The sequence below is a fragment of the Bos indicus x Bos taurus genome, chromosome 19, assembly GCF_003369695.1.
Source record: "Bos indicus x Bos taurus breed Angus x Brahman F1 hybrid chromosome 19, Bos_hybrid_MaternalHap_v2.0, whole genome shotgun sequence".
NCBI lineage: Eukaryota > Metazoa > Chordata > Mammalia > Artiodactyla > Bovidae > Bos > Bos indicus x Bos taurus.
The window spans coordinates 58,935,558-58,956,467 of record NC_040094.1 but is presented as its reverse complement, the minus strand read 5'-3'; the positions used below and the strand labels follow the sequence as shown (position 1 = coordinate 58,956,467).

The window sequence follows — 20,910 nt, the reverse complement described above, 5'->3', positions numbered from 1 at the left end:
CAGCTGGTCATTTCTCTGGGCCAGCAGGTTGCCACACTGATCAGAGGGTGTGTGCGTGTGTGTGCGTGTGTGTGTGTGTGCGTGTGTGTGTGTGTGCGTGTGTGTGTGTAGGCATGTGTGTACAGGTGAGGCAGAGGGGAACTGTGGACACTTTTGGTGCACCTGGCCTTCTGTACCTTGCATATAGACTTCACACGGATGTAAACACACACACAGTCTGCTCTCAAGAGCAGGGGCGTGGCAAAAGCGAAGGGCGGGCTGCCCGCTCTCCCCTCCGCAGGCTCTACCTGGGCCTCCACCAGCCAGCGGGAGATGGAGGTCTTCCCGTCATAGCCTGGCTTGAACTGCAAGGTCACGGAGCGCGGACCGATGTTGGAAATGCCCAGGTTGGTGGGGGCTCCGGGGAGTTCTGGAAAAAGGAAATAGGGCAGGAAGGGAGATTAAGAAGAAGGTCCTTCCACATCGAACAGGGCTCTCTGGGCACAGAGGGGGCCGTGTCACATATTTCCTGGAAACCTCCTCCTCCTCCGAGCAGACCGAGGCCTCACCCCCCCCAACCCCAACCCCAACACAAGCTTCCGTCCTGCATCTATGGCTCGCTGTGTTCAGACCAGGGACGGGGCAGGCTCAGGGCTGAAAGAACCTCAGGGCCATGCAACAGGGGCTGGGCTTCCTAGAAAGAATCCTCCTTTCCATCCACCCATAACCCGCGACAGCGCTCCCCAAACGATACTGCCTGAGGGAGATTTGGAGGAGGGCTGAGGGGAAGGAGGAGACCTTGTATCCTGACCAGGAGCCTTGAGGTTCAGGATGAACAGAAAGAGCTCAGATGCCAGGGTCAGACTGCTTCCGATGCTGTGTGTCTTTGGGCAAGTTCCTTAACCTCTCTGTGCCACAGTATCTTTCTTGGTAAAGTGCAGATGATAATATTGTCTACCTCAGGGTTCCTGTGTGTGTGTGTTAGTTGCTTCATTGTGTCCAACTCTTTGCGACCCCATGGACTGTAGCCTACCAGGCTCCTCTGTCCATGGGACTCTCCAGGCAAGAATACTGGAGTGGGTTGCCATGCCCTCCTCCAGGGGATCATCCTGACCGGGGATCGAACCTGCATCTCCTGCACTGACAGGCAGATTCTTTACCATCTGAGCCACCAGGGTTACTGGGGGGATTCAGTGCACTGATGCGTGGAGCCCTGGGCTGGGTGAGCACTTCATCAACCGTCAGTGCTGGCTTAAATTATCAAGTAACTTAATAACTACCTAGTGGCTAGGATGGTAAGGAATCTGCCTGCAATGTGGGAGACACAGGTTCGATCCCTTGGTCAGGAAAGATCTCCTGTAGAAGGAAATGGCAACCCACTCCAGTATTCTTGCCTGGAGAATCCCATGGACAAAAGAGGAGCCAGGCGGGCTACAGTCCGTGGGGTCACAAAGAGTCAGACACGATTGGGCCACAAACAATCTCCTTCTTGTCACTGTTATTATCACGTGGGGTTGGCTGAAGCCCAGTTATCTCAACCATCCTGGTGGGTGGGAGGCTCCAGGCATCCTGGCCACATCGCACAAACAGACTCACAGACCCAGATGGGAATGTGTGGGTATCCAGAGCATCTCCCCATTGATACAGATGGGGAAACTGAGGCACAGGGGGCACATGACTTGCTCGAGGTCGCAGAGTCTGGCAGAAGCGGGGCTGAGAAGGGGCCTCAGCCTGCTCTTTAAACTGGGGGTGGGATTACTCTCACCCTGCTCTACCTGGCTCCCAGCACACATTCCCACTGGCTGGAATCCCGTTTGGACCCTTCGGGTGACAGTGAGAGTTCTTTCCCTGAGTCACAGACCCCAGTGTGTGATGCAGAGCCTGGTGTGGGCAGTCGGGGGCGGGAGGCGGCCAGGGGCGGAGGAGAGAAGGGTTGGGGCCTGCGGGGTCTGGGCTCCCCTGAGATCCAAGCGAGGAAGCAGCAGAGTCCACCCAGCCTTGCCATCACTAGGGCGAGGCCAGCCCTGGGGGGACCCAGGGACCACAGACCCCAGGGAGGGGCTGGCTGTATGGGACGCAAGTGGCCGCCATCAGGAGGAGAGCGGGCAGAAGCCGGGCGCGGGCGGCGGGCACCCACCTGGAGGCACCCCCGAGGAGATGGTGGAGGCCGACACCTGGCCCTGGCCCTTGGCGGTCATGGCGGCCACCTCGATGGTGTAGGTGGTGAGCGCGGTGAGCCCGGTCACGCGGTACTCCAGGGTCACGTTGGGCAAGTAGTGGGTCACACGCGTGTTGGTGCGGTTGTACTCCTCCCAGGAGATCCGGTAGCCTGGGGAGAGCCCGCAGTGCTGTGTAAGCTCAGCTGCGGTGGCTTCAGCCTTCTGCTCTGCTGCTCACGTCCCCATGAGTCTGGCGGTTGGACACGCGCTGGAAGCAAGGTGCCTCCGAGGAAGTGGGAGCATCGTGGGTCGGGGGGCGCCCTCGCTGTGTGGGGACTGCAGCCACGGTGAGGAGCTGGGGTGTGCCACAGAGCAGAGGGGCTGAGAACCTCCTCTGAGTCTTATCCAAGAAAGACTGGTCTGCTGAGAGGCTCTGGAGGGACGCTGGGTAGGCGGCAGGGGGATGGACAGGATGACCCTTTCCGGCCTGGCTCACCCCCCAGGTTGGCAAGGCCAAGGGACCTACCTGTGAGGATGCCGTTCCTCTCCCCTGGCTCCTGCCAGCTGACTTTCAGCGAGGTGTCCAGGACGTCACTGAAGCTCAGGTGTCCCACAGGCCCAGGCACTGCACCCCGAGAAGGCCCCCCACCCCACCCGAGGCCAGTTAGAGCCAGAGAGAGACCACCGTCTGCAAGATGACCCGCGGGGCTCCAGGGGCACCCCAGGCTGGAAGACAAGAGCAGGGCTGCCCTGTGCCTGGAGCGCGCAGCCTGGCCCATGGAGGGGGGGCACGTAGGGAGTGGAGGGCAGAGGGAGCTGGGACCGGGGGCTGCCTACCATCCTCATGGGTGCGCACCAGCTGCGGGGTGCTGCGGGGCCCGTCCCCGGGGGTGGTGAAACACAGCACGGAGGTGAAGTACTCTGTGAACTTCTTCAGGCCAGACACAAAGCCCACGTGGATGCTGTCTTGAAAGTTGGGCCGGGCGGTCACCATGGTAACCTCCTCTTCCTGCTCCGGCTCCCAGGCGATGAGCTGCAGAGAGGCCAGGCACTCAAGCAGGGTGGCAAGAACGAGACCAGCAGAGGCCCAGCGCTTTCCCAGAGGCTGGGCCACGGACAGTGTCCAGGAGCCCAGCGCCCTAGGGTCCCTCCTCCCAGGGAAGGGCAGCTGTGTTGGTACCCACAGGCCCCTGGAGCATCTGTCCTCTGGGAGCTCACTCTGGGGTGCTTTTCCATTCCTTGAGTGACTTACTCTAAGCAAGGCAGCCAGTAGGGTGCTTTCAACGGGTCATCTCTCACTCAGTCCCCACAGCAACCCCGTAGGGAGGGACTTGACCAAGACTGGCTACATAATTTGCAGATCCAGAGCAAAATGCAAATGGAGACCCCCTTGTTTAAAAATTGTTAAGAATTTCCAGAGACAGCAGCAAAGCGTTGACCCAAATATGGAGTCCTTCCAAGTATGGAGACTTGAGTGACTACATAGGCACGAAGCCAGTCTGGTTTTTCACAGATGATGAAATAGGCTCAGAGAGGCTAAGTGACTTTACTATATCACACAGCGGCTAGAAGCTGAGGGTCTCTGTTTCCAATACCTGGACTCCTTTGTCTTTCTCTGTCTGGGCTAGGACAGTTTTCCCCCGGAACTTCAGTGTGTAGCTAACTCTAATCCTTTTACACTTGTTCTGAGTTGGGATTTTAATCTTAACCATCTGCTAGAGGTGGAGTGTCAACAGGAAAACCCTGTCTGGAAACTCATCATCACTTTTCATTTAATCTCCACTCTATACATCCCACCCATAGCTGCATAAACTCCCCGCCTCCCCTTCCATCTCTTCCTGCCTCCTGTTTTTTAAAACTGAAGTGTAGTTGATTCACAGTGTTGTGTTAATTTCTGCTGTACAGCCAAGTGATTCAGTGATACATATATATGTGTGCATGCGTGCCAAGTCACTTCAGTCGTGTCCGACTCTTTGCGACCCTATGGACCATAGCCCGCCAGGCTCCTCTGCCCATGGAAATTGTCCAGGAGAATTCTGGGGTGGGTTGCCATTTCCTTCTCCAGGGGATCGTCCCAACCCAGGGATCCAACCCACGTCTCTTATGTCTCCTGCAGGGGCAGGCGCGTTCTTTACCACTAGCGCCACCCGGGAAGCCCCTTACATATACACACATTCTTTTAAAATATTCTTTTCATTATGGTTTATCACAGGACAGCGAGTATGGTTCCTGTGCTATACAGTAGGACCTGTTGGTGATCCATCCTACGTATACTAGCTTACACCTGCTAATCCCAGACTCCCCATCCATCCCTCTCTCCCCTGCCTCCCCCGAGGCATCCACAAGTCTGTGAGTCTGCTTTTGTTTTACAGGTAACTTCATCTGTGTCATGTTTTTGATTCCACATGTAAATCCTATGGCATTTGCCTTTTTCTTTCTGACGCACTCAGTGTGATCATCTCTGGATCCATCCACGTGGCCGCATCTTTCTGCCTCCTGGTCTCTTGTCCCCACTCATTTTTTTCTGGGCCCTTCTTCTGTCTCTAACAATGACAGCTGGTCTCAGAGATTTCCTCCTTTATTTGAAGTTGATTAAATAGCAGTTAATGGTGAAAAGCAACACGGGATGAGTTTTAATAAGCCCGGGTATTTATAGACATAAAACAATACCATGCCAATGTTTCCTGATTAACTCACGCCCATAACAATGCTTAATCTGCTCCTTTTCATGGCCGCCTGTTTATAAAGGATGTTTGGAAATTTAATTGGTATTGTGAAAAGATAGCCGATAGCAAGTTAATTAGACACTAATTAGACCCTAAAAATACTAATCAGAAATACTAAGTGGCATTTAATAAGTATGTTAAATACCCTCCTTATTTCGGTTATCTTGTTTCATAGCAATTAAATTGCTGAACTTCTTTGGAGCAGATGAAGAAACAAGTTTGATGTTTTAATTTAATTTAATTAATGTAAATTCAAATTAATTATGCCGTTAGAATTAATTGCGTGGTGTATTCTCCAGTAAGTGCAAAATCTAGGTAAATATAATCTTACTGAGTTTAGACCAATTATGATCACTACCATTAAAAAAAAAAAAGATAAGGGACAAAGAACGTCCTGACAAGTGCCTGGAAACAGTATCACAGGGAACTGTCTTCAGAAATGACACGGAAGACGTGCACAGGATGCCCGAAGCCTGGCGCAGTGGAGTCACGCCAGGCATGCGCACATCCAGGCCAGAGACCAAGATGGCAGAAGCGGCTTCAGAACGTTCATTCTGGCGTGTGGACTACCTGTCCTTCCACAGCTGCACCTGCAGAGGAGGGGCTGAGGGTTCTCCCTCAGGACCAGGGAGACAAGAGAAGCGTCTTTGGTGCCTTCTAGTGCCCTCAAAGGCGCTGGGCTCTGGCAGCCATGGGGTGGAGTCTGTGCTCCATGTACACGCACTGGGCCTGGCACTGGGTCAGTCCATCACCTACGAGTCCCGTTTCACCATCGCAATGAGGATGAGATGGGAATCACTGCTCTGCGCTGTTACAAAACCAAACCAAGGGACCTCCCTGGTGGTCCAGGGGTTAAGACTGTCTTCCAATGCAGGGGACATGGGTTTGATCCCTGGTCAGGAAACTAAGCTCCCACCTGCCATGGGGAAACTAAAGCTCAATTCTGTCATTTACTGGGAAAGTCAGTCAACCTCTCTGAGCCTCAGGATTATAGGAGACACGATGGTCTACCCAGATAATCACGATGCTGTGATCACTGACCTAGAGCCAGACATTCTGGAATGTGAAGTCAAGTGGGCCTTAGGAGGCATCACTAGGAACAAAGCTAGTGGAGGTGATGGAATTCCAGTGGAGCTATTTCAAATCCTGAAAGATGATGCTGTGAAAGTGCTGCACTCAATATGCCAGCAAATCTGGAAAACTCAGCTGTGGCCACAGGACTGGAAAAGGTCAGTTTTCATTCCAATCCCAAAGAAAGGCAATGCCAAAGAATGCTCAAACTACCGCACAATTGCACTCATCTCACACGCTAGTAAAGTAATGCTCAAAATTCTCCAAGCCAGGCTTCAGCAATACATGAACCGTGAACTTCCTGATGTTCAAGCTGGTTTTAGAAAAGGCTGAGGAACCAGAGATCAAATTGCCAACATCCTCTGGATCATGGAAAAAGCAAGAGAGTTCCAGAAAAACATCTATTTCTGCTTTATTGACTATGCCAAAGCCTTTGACTGTGTGGATCACAATAAACTGTGGAAAATTCTGAAAGAGATGGGAATACCAGACCACCTGACCTGCCTCTTGAGAAATCTGTATGCAGGTCAGGAAGCAACAGTTAGAACTGGACATGGAGCAACAGACTGGTTCCAAATAGGAAAAGGAGTACGTCAAGGCTGTATACTGTCACCCTGCTTATTTAACTTATATGCAGAGTACATCATGAGAAACGCTGGACTGGAAGAAACACAAGCTGGAATCAAGATTGCTGGGAGAATTATCAATAACCTCAGATATGCAGATGACACCACCTTAATGGCAGAAAGTGAAGAGGAACTCAAAAGCCTCTTGATGAAAGTGAAAGAGGACAGTGAAAAAGTTGGCTTAAAGTTCAACATTCAGAAAACGAAGATCATGGCATCCGGTCCTATCACTTCATGGGAAATAGATGGGAAACAGTGGAAACAGTGTCAGACTTTATTTTTCTGGGCTCCAAAATCACTGCAGATGGTGACTGCAGCCATGAAATTAAAAGACGCTTACTCCTTGGAAGGAAAGTTATGACCAACCTAGATAGCATATTCAAAAGCAGAGACATTACTTTGCCAACAAAGGTTTCTCTAGTCAAGGCTATGGTTTTTCCTGTGGTCATGTATGGATGTGAGAGTTGGACTGTGAAGAAGGCTGAGCGCCGAAGAACTGATGCTTTTGAACTGTGGTGTCAGAGAAGACTCTTGAGAGTCCCTTGGACTGCAAGGAGATCCAACCAGTCTATTCTGAAGGAGATCAGCCCTGATTTCTTTGGAAGGAATGATGCTAAAGCTGAAACTCCAGTACTTTGGCCACCTCATGTGAAGAGTTGACTCATTGGAAAAGACTCTGATGCTGGGAGGGATTGGGGGAAGGAGGAGAAGGGGACGACAGAGGATGAGATGGCTGGATGGCATCACTGACTCGATGGACGTGAGTCTGAGTGAACTCTGGGAGTTGGTGATGGACAGGGAGGCCTGGCGTGCTGCGATTCATGGGGTCGCAAAGAGTCGGACACGACTGAGTGACTGAACTGAACTGAACTGATGGTCTACTCTGATGGTTGTAGAGAAAAGGGCTTAATTGATGTGTCTTGTTTCTGACGGAGGCAGTACATTACAGGCTCGCGAGTCCAGGATAGTACGTTTGGCCTGCTATATACTCAAGTTAAGAAAAGAAGGGGAAAATCTCTTTTTCTCCCTCCCCTCCTCTTTCTATTTTTCTATCTCTTTGCATGTGCACAGATTTGTATAAAACATCCTGGAAGGATATGTAAGAAATTAACAACAGAGATTCCCTGGAGTGGGGAGAATTTCAAGGTTGGGTGGGAAAGAACAGGCAGATGAGGGGCTGGGGTGGAAGGGCGTGGGATGGAAGGAAGATTTCTGCTCTAAGTTTGCCTTTTTTATGTTTGTTGGGTTTTGAATTGGGTAAATATATTTCTGGTTGAAAATTAAATTAAAAAATGAAAAAAAAAATAATGGGGGCAATTTGGCCACAGCAGCAAAATTATATATATCTATCTTTTGACTTAGCAATCTTATTTCTAAGAATCTATTCCAAAGTTACACATGAAAATATAAAAAGATGTATGCATAAAACTGTTCACCGTGGAAATGTTTGTTACAGGAAAGACAGGAAACAACCAAAATGTCTTCACTAGGGAGCTGGTTGACCAAACAATGTGAGATCCACATAATGCACTACAATGCAGATTTTTAAAAAAGGAACATGAAGTATCTCTATATACGCCTACAAAGTGATCTCCAGGATACAGTGAAAATAGCAGCAAGATGGAGAAAGCACGTATCGTACACCGTCATTCATCTGAGGCGAGGAGACACATTGATGTATGCATGTATTTGTTTATGTTAGAGAAATGGAAGGGAAAATCAAACCAAACCAACACACAAAAAGAAACAAATTCTACTGGGAAGGCAGAGGACCAGAATTCAGGCTGATTTTCTTGGAGTTAACTTTTCTTTGTAGATTTAACCTTGGAACCATGTAAATATGCTACATAATTACAGAATGAAATTAAATTAAAAAATCAATCCCTAAAAATCAAAACCAAAAGGAAACAAATGAACTTCACAGTGTATTGAGTTGGAGCAAAAATCAGAAAGAAACCCTTTCAAAGACTTTGCAGCACAGAAAGGGGTGGGGGAGTATATCTTGCTGGGATACACCCTAAAAACAGAAAGACCTACAGATCATCTGAAGCTATTTTCAGTAACCAGTGTTGATATTACTATTCTGAAACTGTTGTGGGTGTCTGTGGGATCAAGTAGGTCAGTGATTCTTTGGTGTGAAAAGAATTCGATTTTTAGTATGGAGAAAAGAGAGAGAAAAGACCCACGAGATTATTTTAAAAGAAATCTGAAAGTCCTGAAATTGAATTGGAAGTATCGGTATACGTTTTATCTTTTAAAATAGTATTTTTCAGTTGCCCATTCACAGAGCTTCGAAACAACAGTCAGTGCTAGAACCAGGAGCACCCCATTGCCCAGATTCTGGTATCTAACTATCATTTACAAGAAACAAGGGCTCCCTGAAGACGTGGCTGATCCCAGGCATGCTGCAGGAGGAGAAGATAGTGTGTGCCATCCTGTCATACCAGGGAGCAAGGACGCTACCCAAGAGCCCTGGGGCTGAGACTTCCCTGGTGGTCTAGTGGTTAAGAATCTGCCTGCCAACGCAGGGGACGCAGGTTGGATCCCTGGTTCGGGAAGATTCTACATGCCTTGGATCAACTGAGCCTGTCGCCACGATTACTGAACCCGCGTGCTGTTAACTCCTGAAGCCTCTGCACCTAGAGCTTGAGCCCCACACAAGAGAAGCCCCCACAACGAGAAGCCTGCACGCGGCAACGAAGACCCAGCGCAGGCGAAAGAGGAAAAGAAGACTGCTGAGCCCACATCAGAAGGACTCACCAACTTGAAGAGGCAGGTGATGGGTCAGTCTGGCATCAATAAAAGTAATAACCGCAGTGGCTTGAAACATAACAGATGTATTAAAATTCCCTAAGGACATAATAACACTAACAACAGCAACAGCACAGATACCTCCTGCCCCCATCTAAACTCATCTATCACCTTAGAAGATGCCGCGGAACCAGTTCATTCCTCTGAAAATTGTTAACTTACGGAAAAGACTTGAGCACTTACCATGCTTTCCCTAGATGAACTAAAACTTCAGGTAACCAAAAAGCTGTTAAGGGAAAAATTCTTTTTTTTTGGGTGGGGGGGAAAGTATTTCAGCTCATAAATCGAGACAAAAATCACAACATTCACTTCTCCTCCTTTTGCAACCCGTACTGAGATAACAGACCACACAAGGATCATCGTGGCCACTACATCCTAGTAAGAGAGACAGTTGGATGCTTTGCCGGCTAATGAGAATGCACAGCACCATCTAGGAAGTAATATTTTGAAAAAAGATATTCAAGCCTGAACCGGATCAAACCTCTCATTCTAAATTCCAAATTACTGCAAATATATAGTGTTCAGAAGAATAAATTAAATGACCCCACAGGGATGCAATCAGCCGATCCAGCCAGGCTGTGGAAAATTCTATAGGATAAATGACTAAGTTTCTCTACAAAATAAACTAAAAAGGAGAAAGAGGGGGACAGAGAACCCGTGGGCCAACTGAAACCTAGAAAAGTCCAACCAACTGCAGCTATGTGGCTTTCCTTTGGATCCTGAGGCAAATAAACCAGCCAGTAAAGGAAAGGATTTGGAGACCAGGAGGTTTGAACGCTGACTGGGTATCGGATACTATTAAGGGGACCATTGATATTTGAAGGCACCGTAATGAGAATGTGGTTACTGTGGTGAGGTTTTAAGTAGAGACTTTATAATGTTTCTCTGCGGGAATATGAATGGATGAAAGGATACAATACCTGGGATTGTCTTAAAAATATTCTAGGACAGAGGCTGGAAAATAGAGGGAACAAGGCTTCCCTGGTGGTCCAGTGGTTAAGAATCCACCTTCCAATGCAGGGGGAGTGGGTTCCACCCCTGGTCGGGGAACTAAGATCTCATGTGCTGCAGGGCAGCCACTAAGACCTCACGCAGCCATTTACATAAATAAGAAAAAAACAGAGGGAACACGCTGGGCCGTGTGTTGGTAACTGTGAAGCCACGGTGCACTATGGCTTTATCCAGTCATTTTAGTCTTCTCTCTAATTCTGCAGATGTTTGAAATTCTTTCACAATTCAAAGGGGGAAAAAGGTCCCTTCTCACTGAAGGATGGAAGAGATGAACACTGCTTTTTTTCCTCCCTGTGACACTGAAGGTGGAAGGAGCAAGAAGCAAAATCCCCACCTGTATCCATCTGCACTTAGAAAAAAATCAGTTATGGTCATTATTTGACAGTTAAATCATATGACACTTTATTTTCAATGCAAGGCAAGGTGTAGGGTCTGGAGTTTGAATCTGAGCTGTGTGGTTACTTTGAACACATTACCTGTCCTCACGCCTCAGTTTCTTCCTCTACAACATGGGGTGATGGGAACGTCCCTGGTAGTCCAGTGACTGAGACTCTGAGTCCCAATACAGGGAGCTGGTCAAGGAACTAGCTCCCACGTGCTGCAACTAAGAATTCACACGCTGCAACTAAGACCCGGCACAAATCAATGTTTAAAATAAAATAAAACGAGGGATGTTTCTGGCAGTCCAGGGGTCAAGACTCTGTACTTCCAATGCGGGGGTGTGGGTTCGATCCCTGGTCAGGGAACTAAGATCCCACATGCTGCACGGCCAGAAAACCATAATAAAAATAAAGAAATACAATGGGGGTGATGATAACAAGTCTTCCTTCTTAGGGCTCTTGTGCACCTTGTCCAAGACAAGTACGGGAGAGAAGCCCATACTGCCTGGCGCTAGAATGCGCCCTGTCTAAGCACAAGCAAGTCTTCCTCACCTGTTTATATGCTCCAGCTATTTGGACAGTTCCTTCCCGCTGACTTTCACGGAGCAGGGAGTGGGTGCTGGGCACTGCCCAGACCTGGGAATCAGGTGGGCTTCTGTAGCCTCCTCTGGCTCCAGCACATAATAGGTCTTTGCACTAATTGTCCCGGCCACTGAGCTGGTCTCCTTGGCCCTCTGGGAGCCATTTGCCTTAGAAGTTTGCAGCCCAGGGCTCCCCAGGGTGGAAGGAAACTTAGAGTCAGCAACAAGAAGCTAATTGTTCCCAGCTCAGCTCCTCTGCACGATTCGAGCCTCCCCTTTCCCTCCCCTGCCGCCCCCCAGAGTCTCAATTAAGAGGTTTCTCCAGCCAGCCAGCACTGCCGGCGAGAGCTGCAGCCTTGGCCCAGGAAGGCCGGCTCGGCCTCGGTGATGCGCCTTCCCGGGAGGGGGATGCCACAGCTGGAGTGTGTCCCAACCTAGACCCTCCCTCCTTTTTGCTGTGCTGTGCCAAGTCGCCTCAGTCATGTCGCTCACTCTGCGACCCCATGGACTGTAACCCGCCAGGCTCCTCTGTCTGTGGGATTCTCCAGGTAAGAATCCTGGAGTGGGTTGCCATGCCCTCCTCCAGGGGATCTTCCCGACCCAGAGATGGAACCTGCGTCTCATGTCTCCTGCATTGGCAGGGGGGTTCTTTACCACTGAGCCACCTGGGAAGCCCCCCTCCTTGGTTTACCAGCAGAAAAATTCTCTCAGTGATTTAATCTCAGTCTCTTCCTGTCCAGCCACCTTGACCTTGAAGCAATAAAGGCTGAGACTGCAGGTCCTAGAAACACTCTTGGTTGTTGCACACGGGTGGTTTGAGAATGTTCTGAAAGTGTCTGCGGTCACTGCCAGGTCGCCAGATCCTTGGGCTCCAAGCCAGAGCCTGAAGTTCTCTCCCCCTCACAGCTGGCTTCCTGGTGACACGTGTCACCACCCCCCGCCCCCCGTGCTGCCTGCCTGCGTGAGAACACGGAGAAGGCGGCCGTCTGCACACCAAGGAGAAAAGCCTCAGAGAGAACGAACCCCGAGGACACCGGGCTCTCGGCCTTCCCGCTTTTGGAACTTTCAGGGGATACACTGCTGGTGTTTAAGCTGCCCCGACTGTGGTACCGCGGGAGGGCCGTCCGAGCAGCTAGTCCACTTCCACTCCTGTTTCTAGCGTTTCCCTAATGCTTGTTAGGTGTTTGCCATTCTGCTCAAAAAATACAAATATCCTCACTTAATCCCCACGTAACCCCAAGGAATAAAAATTAGCATCATTTTCATGCACAAATGAGGGAACAGAATGTATCTTGCTTTCCCAGCCGCTAGACATGCATAGAGTCGGGCTCAGTAAATATTTACCGAAGGAAGGGTGCTCAGACGGACTCACTCGTCCAGGGAGCCGGTGAGAGGCAGAGCCAGGACTCGAATCCGGGCTCTGAGTCCTAGTCCAGCCCTTAAACACACTGGGCGGGGTCAGGTACAGTCCAAGGACTTGAACGCTCCCTTTAGCTCACGGCTCAGGGGTAAGAAGTGCGTTTTAGATATTTCTGACGGGGCCACGGCTCTGCGGAGGGCCCGAGCCTGAAACAAACCTGGTTTTGTTTCTAACCCAGTCTCACTGAGACTGCGCTGTTGCACCTGGTCACAGACAGGTCAAGGTCCGTACTCCCTGGGGCCTGGACGTGGACTTGGGGACAGCCCGAGGCCCTCTGCCTTGATCACGTACATGTCCCCTGCTTGGCCTGAACCAGTGATTTCAGAAACAGCGGGGACGCCCTCCTGCACCCTCCCTCGCCTGCTCCGCTCGTCTCCGGCCCGCGTCCTCCTTGCAGGCTTCCACTGGGGCCGGGAGAGACCTCACGCACCTTGTAGCCCTGGTTGATGCCGTTGATGAACTGGGGGCTGGGGGCGTTCCAGGTGAAGCGGATGGTCGTGGAGTTGGTGGCTTCGGCGTGCACGTTGCCCGGAGGGACTGTGGGGACTGGGGGAGAGCAGAGAGGTGGGGGTGTGGGTGGAGGGGCCACCGTCTGTCTGGCCCAGGGAAGCAGAGGAAACACCCAAGATCTGCAGACACAGCTTTACACCCCGCCCCCCGCCCCCCAGCCACGGAGACTCGAGATGCTCTCTCGCTGTAGATTGCCTGAGTGCTCAGTCGCTAAGTTGAGTCTGACTCTTTGTGACCCCATGGACTGTAGCCCGCCAGGCTCCTCTGTCCACGGGATTCTCCAGGCAAGAATACTGGAGAGCCATTCCCTTCTCCAGGGGATCTTCCCAACCCAGGGATCGAACTGGCGTCTCCTGCTTGGCAGGTGGATTCTTTACCACTGAGCCACCTGGGAAGCTTCTGTAGATTAGTTTGGGTTTAATAAAACCGGTCTGGCCCATTTCACAGGATGCCCATAAATACAAGTGATGAATCTGAAAATGCTCACGGTGGTTTTTAGGTACGACACTAAATGTAAGCTGTTTCATGATCCAGTTAATGGAAAACTTCGCAGAAGGTCCCTGTGCCCCCGAAGCCTCTGCCTTCATCACACCCGCCCCAACCTCTTCATCTTCTCCTCCATCCTCCCGCCCTACAGGGTAACTGGGCACAGCGTGCAATAGCCTGCTGCCGCTGCTGCTGCTGAGTCGCTTCAGTCGTGTCCGACTCTGTGTGACCCCATAGATGGCAGCCCGCCAGGCTCCCCCGTCCCTGGGATTTTCCAGGCAAGAGTACTGGAGTGGGGTGCCATTGCCTTCTCCGGTGCAATAGCCCGGGGCTGGATAAAACAGGCGACATGGTTGAGGCAGTCAGCACTGGTGCTGCTGCTGCTCCGTCGCTCAGTCATGTCCAACTCTTTCCGACCCCATGAACTGTAGCCCTCCAGGCTCCTCTGTCCATGGGATTCCCCAGACAGAGATACTCCAGTGGGTTGCCATTTCCTTCTCCAAGGGATCTTCCCGACCCAGGGATCAAACCCAGATCTCCTGCATGGCAGGTAGATTCTTTACCGTCTGAGCCACCCGGGAAGCCCACGTTAGGACTGGGCGAGTACAGGATCCCACAGGCACAGACCTTGGAGAAGGAGAAGCAGCGGCCACGGTCCCCACTCACCTCCCTGTAGCGTCCACTCGGTGACTTTGCTGCTGTAGACGCCCAGCCCGGCGCTGTTGTAGGCAGCCACCTCGATCTCGTAGTTGGTCCAGATGATGAGGTCCTCGAGCAGCAGGTTATTGACATCGGCATCCGTAATGTTCTTATATTGGTACCCGACAGGAAGCCCGGCCAGGCAGTACCTGGGGGGAGAACGCCAGGATGCCAAGGATGAGAGTCAGCCCGCATGGCCCCGTGTCCAGGAAGCTGTCTGTGATGGCAGAAATGGTCCATATCCGTGCTGTCCAATCAGGTAGCTGCTGGGCATCTGAGATGTGCTTAAGTGCAACTGAGGAATTACATTTGTCATTTAATTTCTTTTTATTAATTTAAATAGTTGCAAGTGACCAGAGGCTATCCTACTGGATAACACAGGTCTAGGGGATGTGTCTGGACTATTGTTTTTGATGGGGGAGGAGGACGTTGGTGGGATGGTTAACAGGATGCTGAGAGCTCCTGGGAAGATCTCACTGGTCTCAGCTTTGAGAGGTCATTGATGGGAGAGTGGTCTCCAAACTTTGGGCTGATTTTCCTTCTTGCTCTAGAAGAATGGCTCCCTCTTTTGACAGCCACTCACTTTGGTGGAGACAAAAAGGCCTGAGGCTACCTGCTCTACCAAGTCCCACCTTCCACTGGGAAAAAGAACACAGGGTAATAAAGAAACGGGATCTGAACAGGCACATTTTGGAGGATGGATAGCTTACAGGAGAACCGCAATGCACACATACTTTCGATTCTAATAGGGAATTGCTGCTGCTGCTGCTGCTGCTAAGTCGCTTCAGTCGTGTCCAACTCTGTGCGACCCCATAGACGGCAGCCCAACAGGCTCCCCCGTCTCTGGGATTCTCCAGGCAAGAATATTGGAGTGGGTTGCCATTTCCTTCTCCAACGCATGATAGTGAAAAGTGAAAGTGAAGTCACTCAATTGTGTCCGACTCCTAGCGACCCCATGGACTGCAGCCCACCAGGCCCCTCCGTCTATGGGATTTTCCAGGCAAGAGTACTGGAGTGGGGTGCCACTGCCTTCTCTGATTAGGGAATTAGAGCCCCCAAATTATTTTGATGCATCACGAAGCCGCACATCAGTGGTTCTCAAAGCCTTAGTGTGCATTAAGTACGCCTGAAAAGCTCGTCAAAACACAGCTTTCTGGGCTAACCCCAAAGTTCCCCATTCGGTAGTCCAGGGGTGGGACCTGAGAATTTTCATTCCTGTCTAGTTCTCAAGTGATACTGACACCGCTGGTTCAGGGACCACGCTCTGAGAACCGCTGCCCGTTAGAATCACCAGCAGACCCACCACACAATTAACTGACTATGGAGTAGCCGAACTAATGATAACTGATAACGGAATAGCCAAACCAATGCTAACTTCTTCCAAGATTAGGGGATTTCAATGCTGTGAGTGGTCAGGAAAGAGATATGGGAAGTTGCCTAGCATTTTGCAACCAGCCTGAGTTCAGAATATTGATGAGAGTTCTCAGTAGTTTCAAATAACAGGCTAAAATTTTCTTTTCTGAACACCAAATTTTAGTTACAACTTAATAATATGCTTTTAGGTTACCAATAAGGAGCCTGGTGGCTACAGCCCATGGAGTTGCAAAGAGTCAGACACGACTGAATGACTAATACCTTCATTTTTTCAAAGTGTCCACAGTCAAACTGAAAAATAAAAGGCTATAAAACTGGGCTTCATTTTTCCATAAAGACCAAAGAAAGGAATGCTCCTTTTTTTTTTTTTGGCTGTGCCATGAAGCATGTTGGGTCTTAATTCCCTGACCGGGAATCAAATCCATGGTCCCTGCTGTAGAAGCACAGAGTCTTAACCACTGGATCGCCAAGGAAGTCCCCAGATTTCCACTTTTTAACCATTCTTGGCCAAGTAGTTTACCCACTGGGGAAACCTGGACGCAGAGAGTTACCTGTCTCCCTGGAGCCCTGATGTCTGACAGACTTGCCCATCCATACAGCCTTAAGGAGACTTCACTGTATCTCCTCTCTCACCATTCCTATTGCATTCCAAGGCTCTCACCGCTGGAAGTTCTTCTGGACGTCTAGCCTCAATCCTTCCTAGTGTAGGGTAGGCATTTCTTGTCTGGTCCTCGTTAGATAGAGAAGGACCTGCCAGGAATCTGGGAACAACCCACTCCCACCCCTCCCCATCTCTGTCCCCTTCTCTTCCCTGCTGTCCCTGGGGTGGATGCCTACCTGATGACGTAGCCCTTGAGGATGCCATTCTGGTGGTTCTCAGGAGGCGGCTGCCACTGGATCATGATGGACTGGTTGGTCCGGCCACTGGCGATGACGTTCTGTGGAGGGGCTGTGGGGGGCTCTTCAGGAAGGGAGACCCTGGAAAATACCAAGGACGGACAGGTCTTTTCACGCCTTGTCTTGATGGCAAACACGGAAGTTTAAAGGGATATGAAGAGGTCCCACCCCTACTCTGTCCCTGCAGACTCTGCGCAATTGCTGTGTGCCTTTGGGCAAGTCACTTAACCTCTCTGAGCTTGTTTCTTTATCTGAAAAAGCAGTACAATAAAGCGCCATTTGTCTGCTTTATAAAAGTGGTTGAAGCGCGAATGATGCAATGTCTTTTCAAAACACTCCCTGTTGGCAAATTGTTCAGTCGCTAAGTCACGGCAGACCCTTGGCGATCCCATGGACTATAGCCTGCCAGGCTCCACGGGGTTCTCCAGGCAAGAATCCTGGAGTGGGTTGCCATTTCCTCCTCCAGGGTATCTTCCCGACCCAGGATTGAACCTGTGTCTCCTACATTGGCAGGTGGGTTCTTTATCACTGAGCCACAAGGGAAGTCCCTGGAGAGCATCAGATGAGTGTACTTTCTGTGTGGTCGAGGGACCCAGGCCTCGGTTTCCCATTTGTCAAAGAAGTTGCCGTCGGGTCTGGTGGAGGTCATGAGTGTTCGAAAATTTTAGAAGCAGAAGTGTTTAAAACACTCACCTCCCCGTTACCAGCTGGTGGTGAACTCGAAACAGGCTGGGCCTTGACCAGGGCGGGGCAGGCCCGGTGGGGTGAGAGTTTGAGCCCTCCTCCGACCCCATACCCTGAAGCCCGGGGCTACTACATTTCTTTCTCTGGCATGGCCAGGCGACGCAGCATTCCACCTCCGTGGATTTTTCACATAACTGACAGGCATCCATGAACAATAAGAGTTAATTATTTCTGATGATGCCTTTCCCTCTCTGTTTATGCTTTTGTTCCCTGGTGGATAGCTTTTCTAAAATGTACCGCACCCTCCCATGTCTTCGTGCAGCCCGGAGTGAGGGTAATTCAAGCTTTTCCCGTGTGACTCAGGGCTGTTAGGATGCAGATTCAGTAGGAAGATGAATCAGTGTTACAAAGGGAAGCCTGAATGACTGGAGAAGTTATAGGATGGTTTCCCTACACTTCGGGGCTTCTTGTTATTGGGAGTTCGTAGCTCTGGAAGGTTGGGTCGGGATTGATTTTGTTCTCTGCACCACCTCTCATGGTCCAAACACGGCCTGGCCCAGAGTAGATGCTCAATAAACGGTGAATGAGGGCCCTCCCTGGTGGTTCAGTGGTTACGAATCTACCTTCCAATGCAGGGGATGCAGGTTCGATCCCTGGTCAGGGAACTAAGATCCCACATGCCTCGGGGCAACCAGGCCCACGAGCCACAACCACTGAGCCCGTGTGCTCTGGAGCCCACATGCGACAACTAGAGAGAAGCCTGAGGACTGCAAGGAGAGATCCCAGGGCCACAGCCAAGGCCTGCTATACCAAGAAAATGAAAAGAATAATTGCAAACAAAACAAAAACAAAAACAAAAACGGTGGATGACGAAATTCTCCATGCCAGGCCGTTATCTGCCACTTCTTGCTCCTGCTAGAGTGTCATGCCTCAACGGCGTCTGGCTCGTAAAAGCCAGAAGGACTCAAGCGCACGGGAACTGTAGGGAAGCCACAATGATTGATTTAACCTGGGTGTGGGGAGAGGTCTGGGTTCACATCTAAGAGCAAAGTGCATTCGCGGCTCCCTTAGCAAATATTATGGCTGCTTATTTCTGGGCTCTCCGTTCTGCTCCACTCATCTGCGTGTCTATTTTTTTTTCTTTTTTTTGTGGCTGTGCCGCCGGCTTGTAGGATTTGAGTTCCCTGAACAGGGATTGAAGCCAGGCCATGGCAGTGAAAGTGTGAGTCCTAACCTCTCAGGGAACGCCCTGTGCGTCTCGTTTTGGAAGACTGGCATACTGCTTTGGTGACTATAGCTTTGTAGTATAGTTTGGAATCAAGAAGTACGATGCCTCTGACTCTCTGCTTTGTTCTCAGGATTGTTTTGGGTATTTGGGGTTTTTTTCGTGGCTGTATACAAATTTCAGGATTGTTTTTTCTGTTTCTGTGAAAAATGCCATTGGAATTGTGATAGGGACGGGATTGACTCAATAGATGGCTTAGGGTGATATGGACATTTTAACAATATGAACCCTTCTTAATGGGGAAAGGACAGTCTCTTCAATAAATGATGTTGGGAAAATTGGAAAACCACATGCAGAAGAAGGTAACTGGACCCCTATCTTACACCACTCACAAAAAAATTTTTTTAACTTGAAATGGATTAAAGACAAACTTAAGACCTGAAACTATAAAACTCCTAGACTAAAACATAGGGGAAAATATCCTTGGCATCAATCGTAGCAGCAATTTCCTGGATATGGTACCAAAAACACAAGTAACAAAAGAAAAACAAATAAGCAGGATTATATCAAACTAAAAAGCATCTGCATAGCAAAAGAAACAAGATGAAAAGGCAACCTACAGAATGGGAGAACATATTTGCAAACCATATATCTGATAAGGCGTTAATATCCAAAATATATAAAGAACTCATACAACTCAGTAGCCAAAAACTAGACATCTGATAAAAAAAAATGCACAAGTGGGCTGCACATTTTTTCCAAGGAAGACAAATGAATGACCAACAGGTCCATGAAAACATGCTCAACACCACAAATCAACAGGGAAATGCAAATGAAAACTACAGTGAGGAATCACCTTATACCCGACGGAGTGGCTATTATCCAAAAGACAAGAGATAACAAATGTTGGCAAGGATGTGGCTAAAAGGAACCCTTTAAGCACTGCTGGTGGGAAGATAAATTGGTCTAGAGACTATGAAAACAGCACAGAGGTTCCTTCCGCCCCAAATTAGAAGCAGTCCTACCATACAATCCAGCCATCCATAGGATCTCAAAAACGCATCTGCACCGACATAGTCACTGCAGCACAGTTCACAGCAACCAAGAGGTGAAACCAACTTAAATGCCCATCAAGGAATGAATGGTTAAGGAAGATGTAACAGAGCTACACAATGAAGTATTTTCCAGCCATGAGAAAGAAGCTCTGCCATCTGCAACAATACGGATGGGCCGGGGGCAACGTGCTCAACGAAGGCAGTCAGCAGAGAAAGACAAACACCGCGTGACCTCACTGCTACGTGCAATCTGGACGAGCCGAGCTCGGAGAAACAGAGGAGAGTGGTGATTAATAGGGGCTGGGGGTGGAGGGAATGGGGAGCTGCTGTTCAGAAGGTATAAACGTGCAGTGGTAAGAGTAACCAGTTCTGGGGAGAGAATGCACGCCTGGTGATTATAGCTAATGACACTGTATTACACCCTTGGAGGTTGCTAAGAGAGGGGATTTTAAATGTTCTCACGACAAAAAAGAAACGGTAATTATGTGACAGGACGGGGGTGTCAGCTAACACCACAGGGGTAACCATTTTGCCATACAGGAGTGTGTCAAACCACACTGCATGTCTCAAACTTACACCGTGTTTCATGCCCATGATATCTCAATCCATCTGCAAAAATATAAACATAAAAAAAAAAGAGCAAAGCACACAGGCATGGGACTGGGGGTCACTGTCATTCTGACCGGATGTTTCCTTTCTCACTAGAGGACGCTGCTTGCCCTATGGGGATCTGGGTGGGTAGAACGTGCCTCCTACATGTACGTAGGTATTGGAGTGGATGAACTATGCTGCTGTTCAACTGTCATCATTAAAAAAAGAAGGCCTGTTGAAGGCTTCATGGGGTCTGAGCCAAGCATTGCACACAGAGATCCAAGGAGATCCTCGGTGACTCTGGAACTTCACGTACACTTAGCGATGGGGATATGGAGCAGAATGGGGTGAGTGCTGGAACTTGCATGGCTCACAGAGAGACGCACAGCTCAACCGGATTAGTGCGTATCCCTTGCCAGGTGCTGCTCACAGCCCTTCACTCGTACGCCTGAATTTTTTCTGCCTCCCAGAGACTGGCGTGAGTACAGTTACCCCCATCCTGCAGATGCACAGACTGAGGCTTCAGGGGGTCCGAGAGGAGCCACCAGGACGCGCCTGGCAGCCGGGACCCCCCACCACAGTGGTTGTGGCAGCAGGTGGCCCCGCCTGGCCCCCACCTGCCACT

General features: G+C 50.0%; 1 protein-coding gene across 2 annotated transcripts in view; it reads right to left on the bottom strand.

Moving 5' to 3' along the window:
• Positions 1–20,910, bottom strand: part of SDK2 (sidekick cell adhesion molecule 2) — a 267,728-nt gene that overhangs the window by 55,109 nt on the left and 191,709 nt on the right. For both annotated transcript variants that reach the window (XM_027518872.1, XM_027518871.1), the window contains exons 16-22: positions 16,671–16,811; positions 14,427–14,608; positions 13,195–13,310; positions 2,976–3,171; positions 2,665–2,763; positions 2,117–2,308; positions 288–409 (exon numbers count right to left, since the gene is read on the bottom strand). In XM_027518872.1, the coding sequence (XP_027374673.1) occupies positions 288–409; positions 2,117–2,308; positions 2,665–2,763; positions 2,976–3,171; positions 13,195–13,310; positions 14,427–14,608; positions 16,671–16,811 (1,048 nt within the window). The remainder of the gene's footprint in view (positions 1–287; positions 410–2,116; positions 2,309–2,664; positions 2,764–2,975; positions 3,172–13,194; positions 13,311–14,426; positions 14,609–16,670; positions 16,812–20,910) is intronic.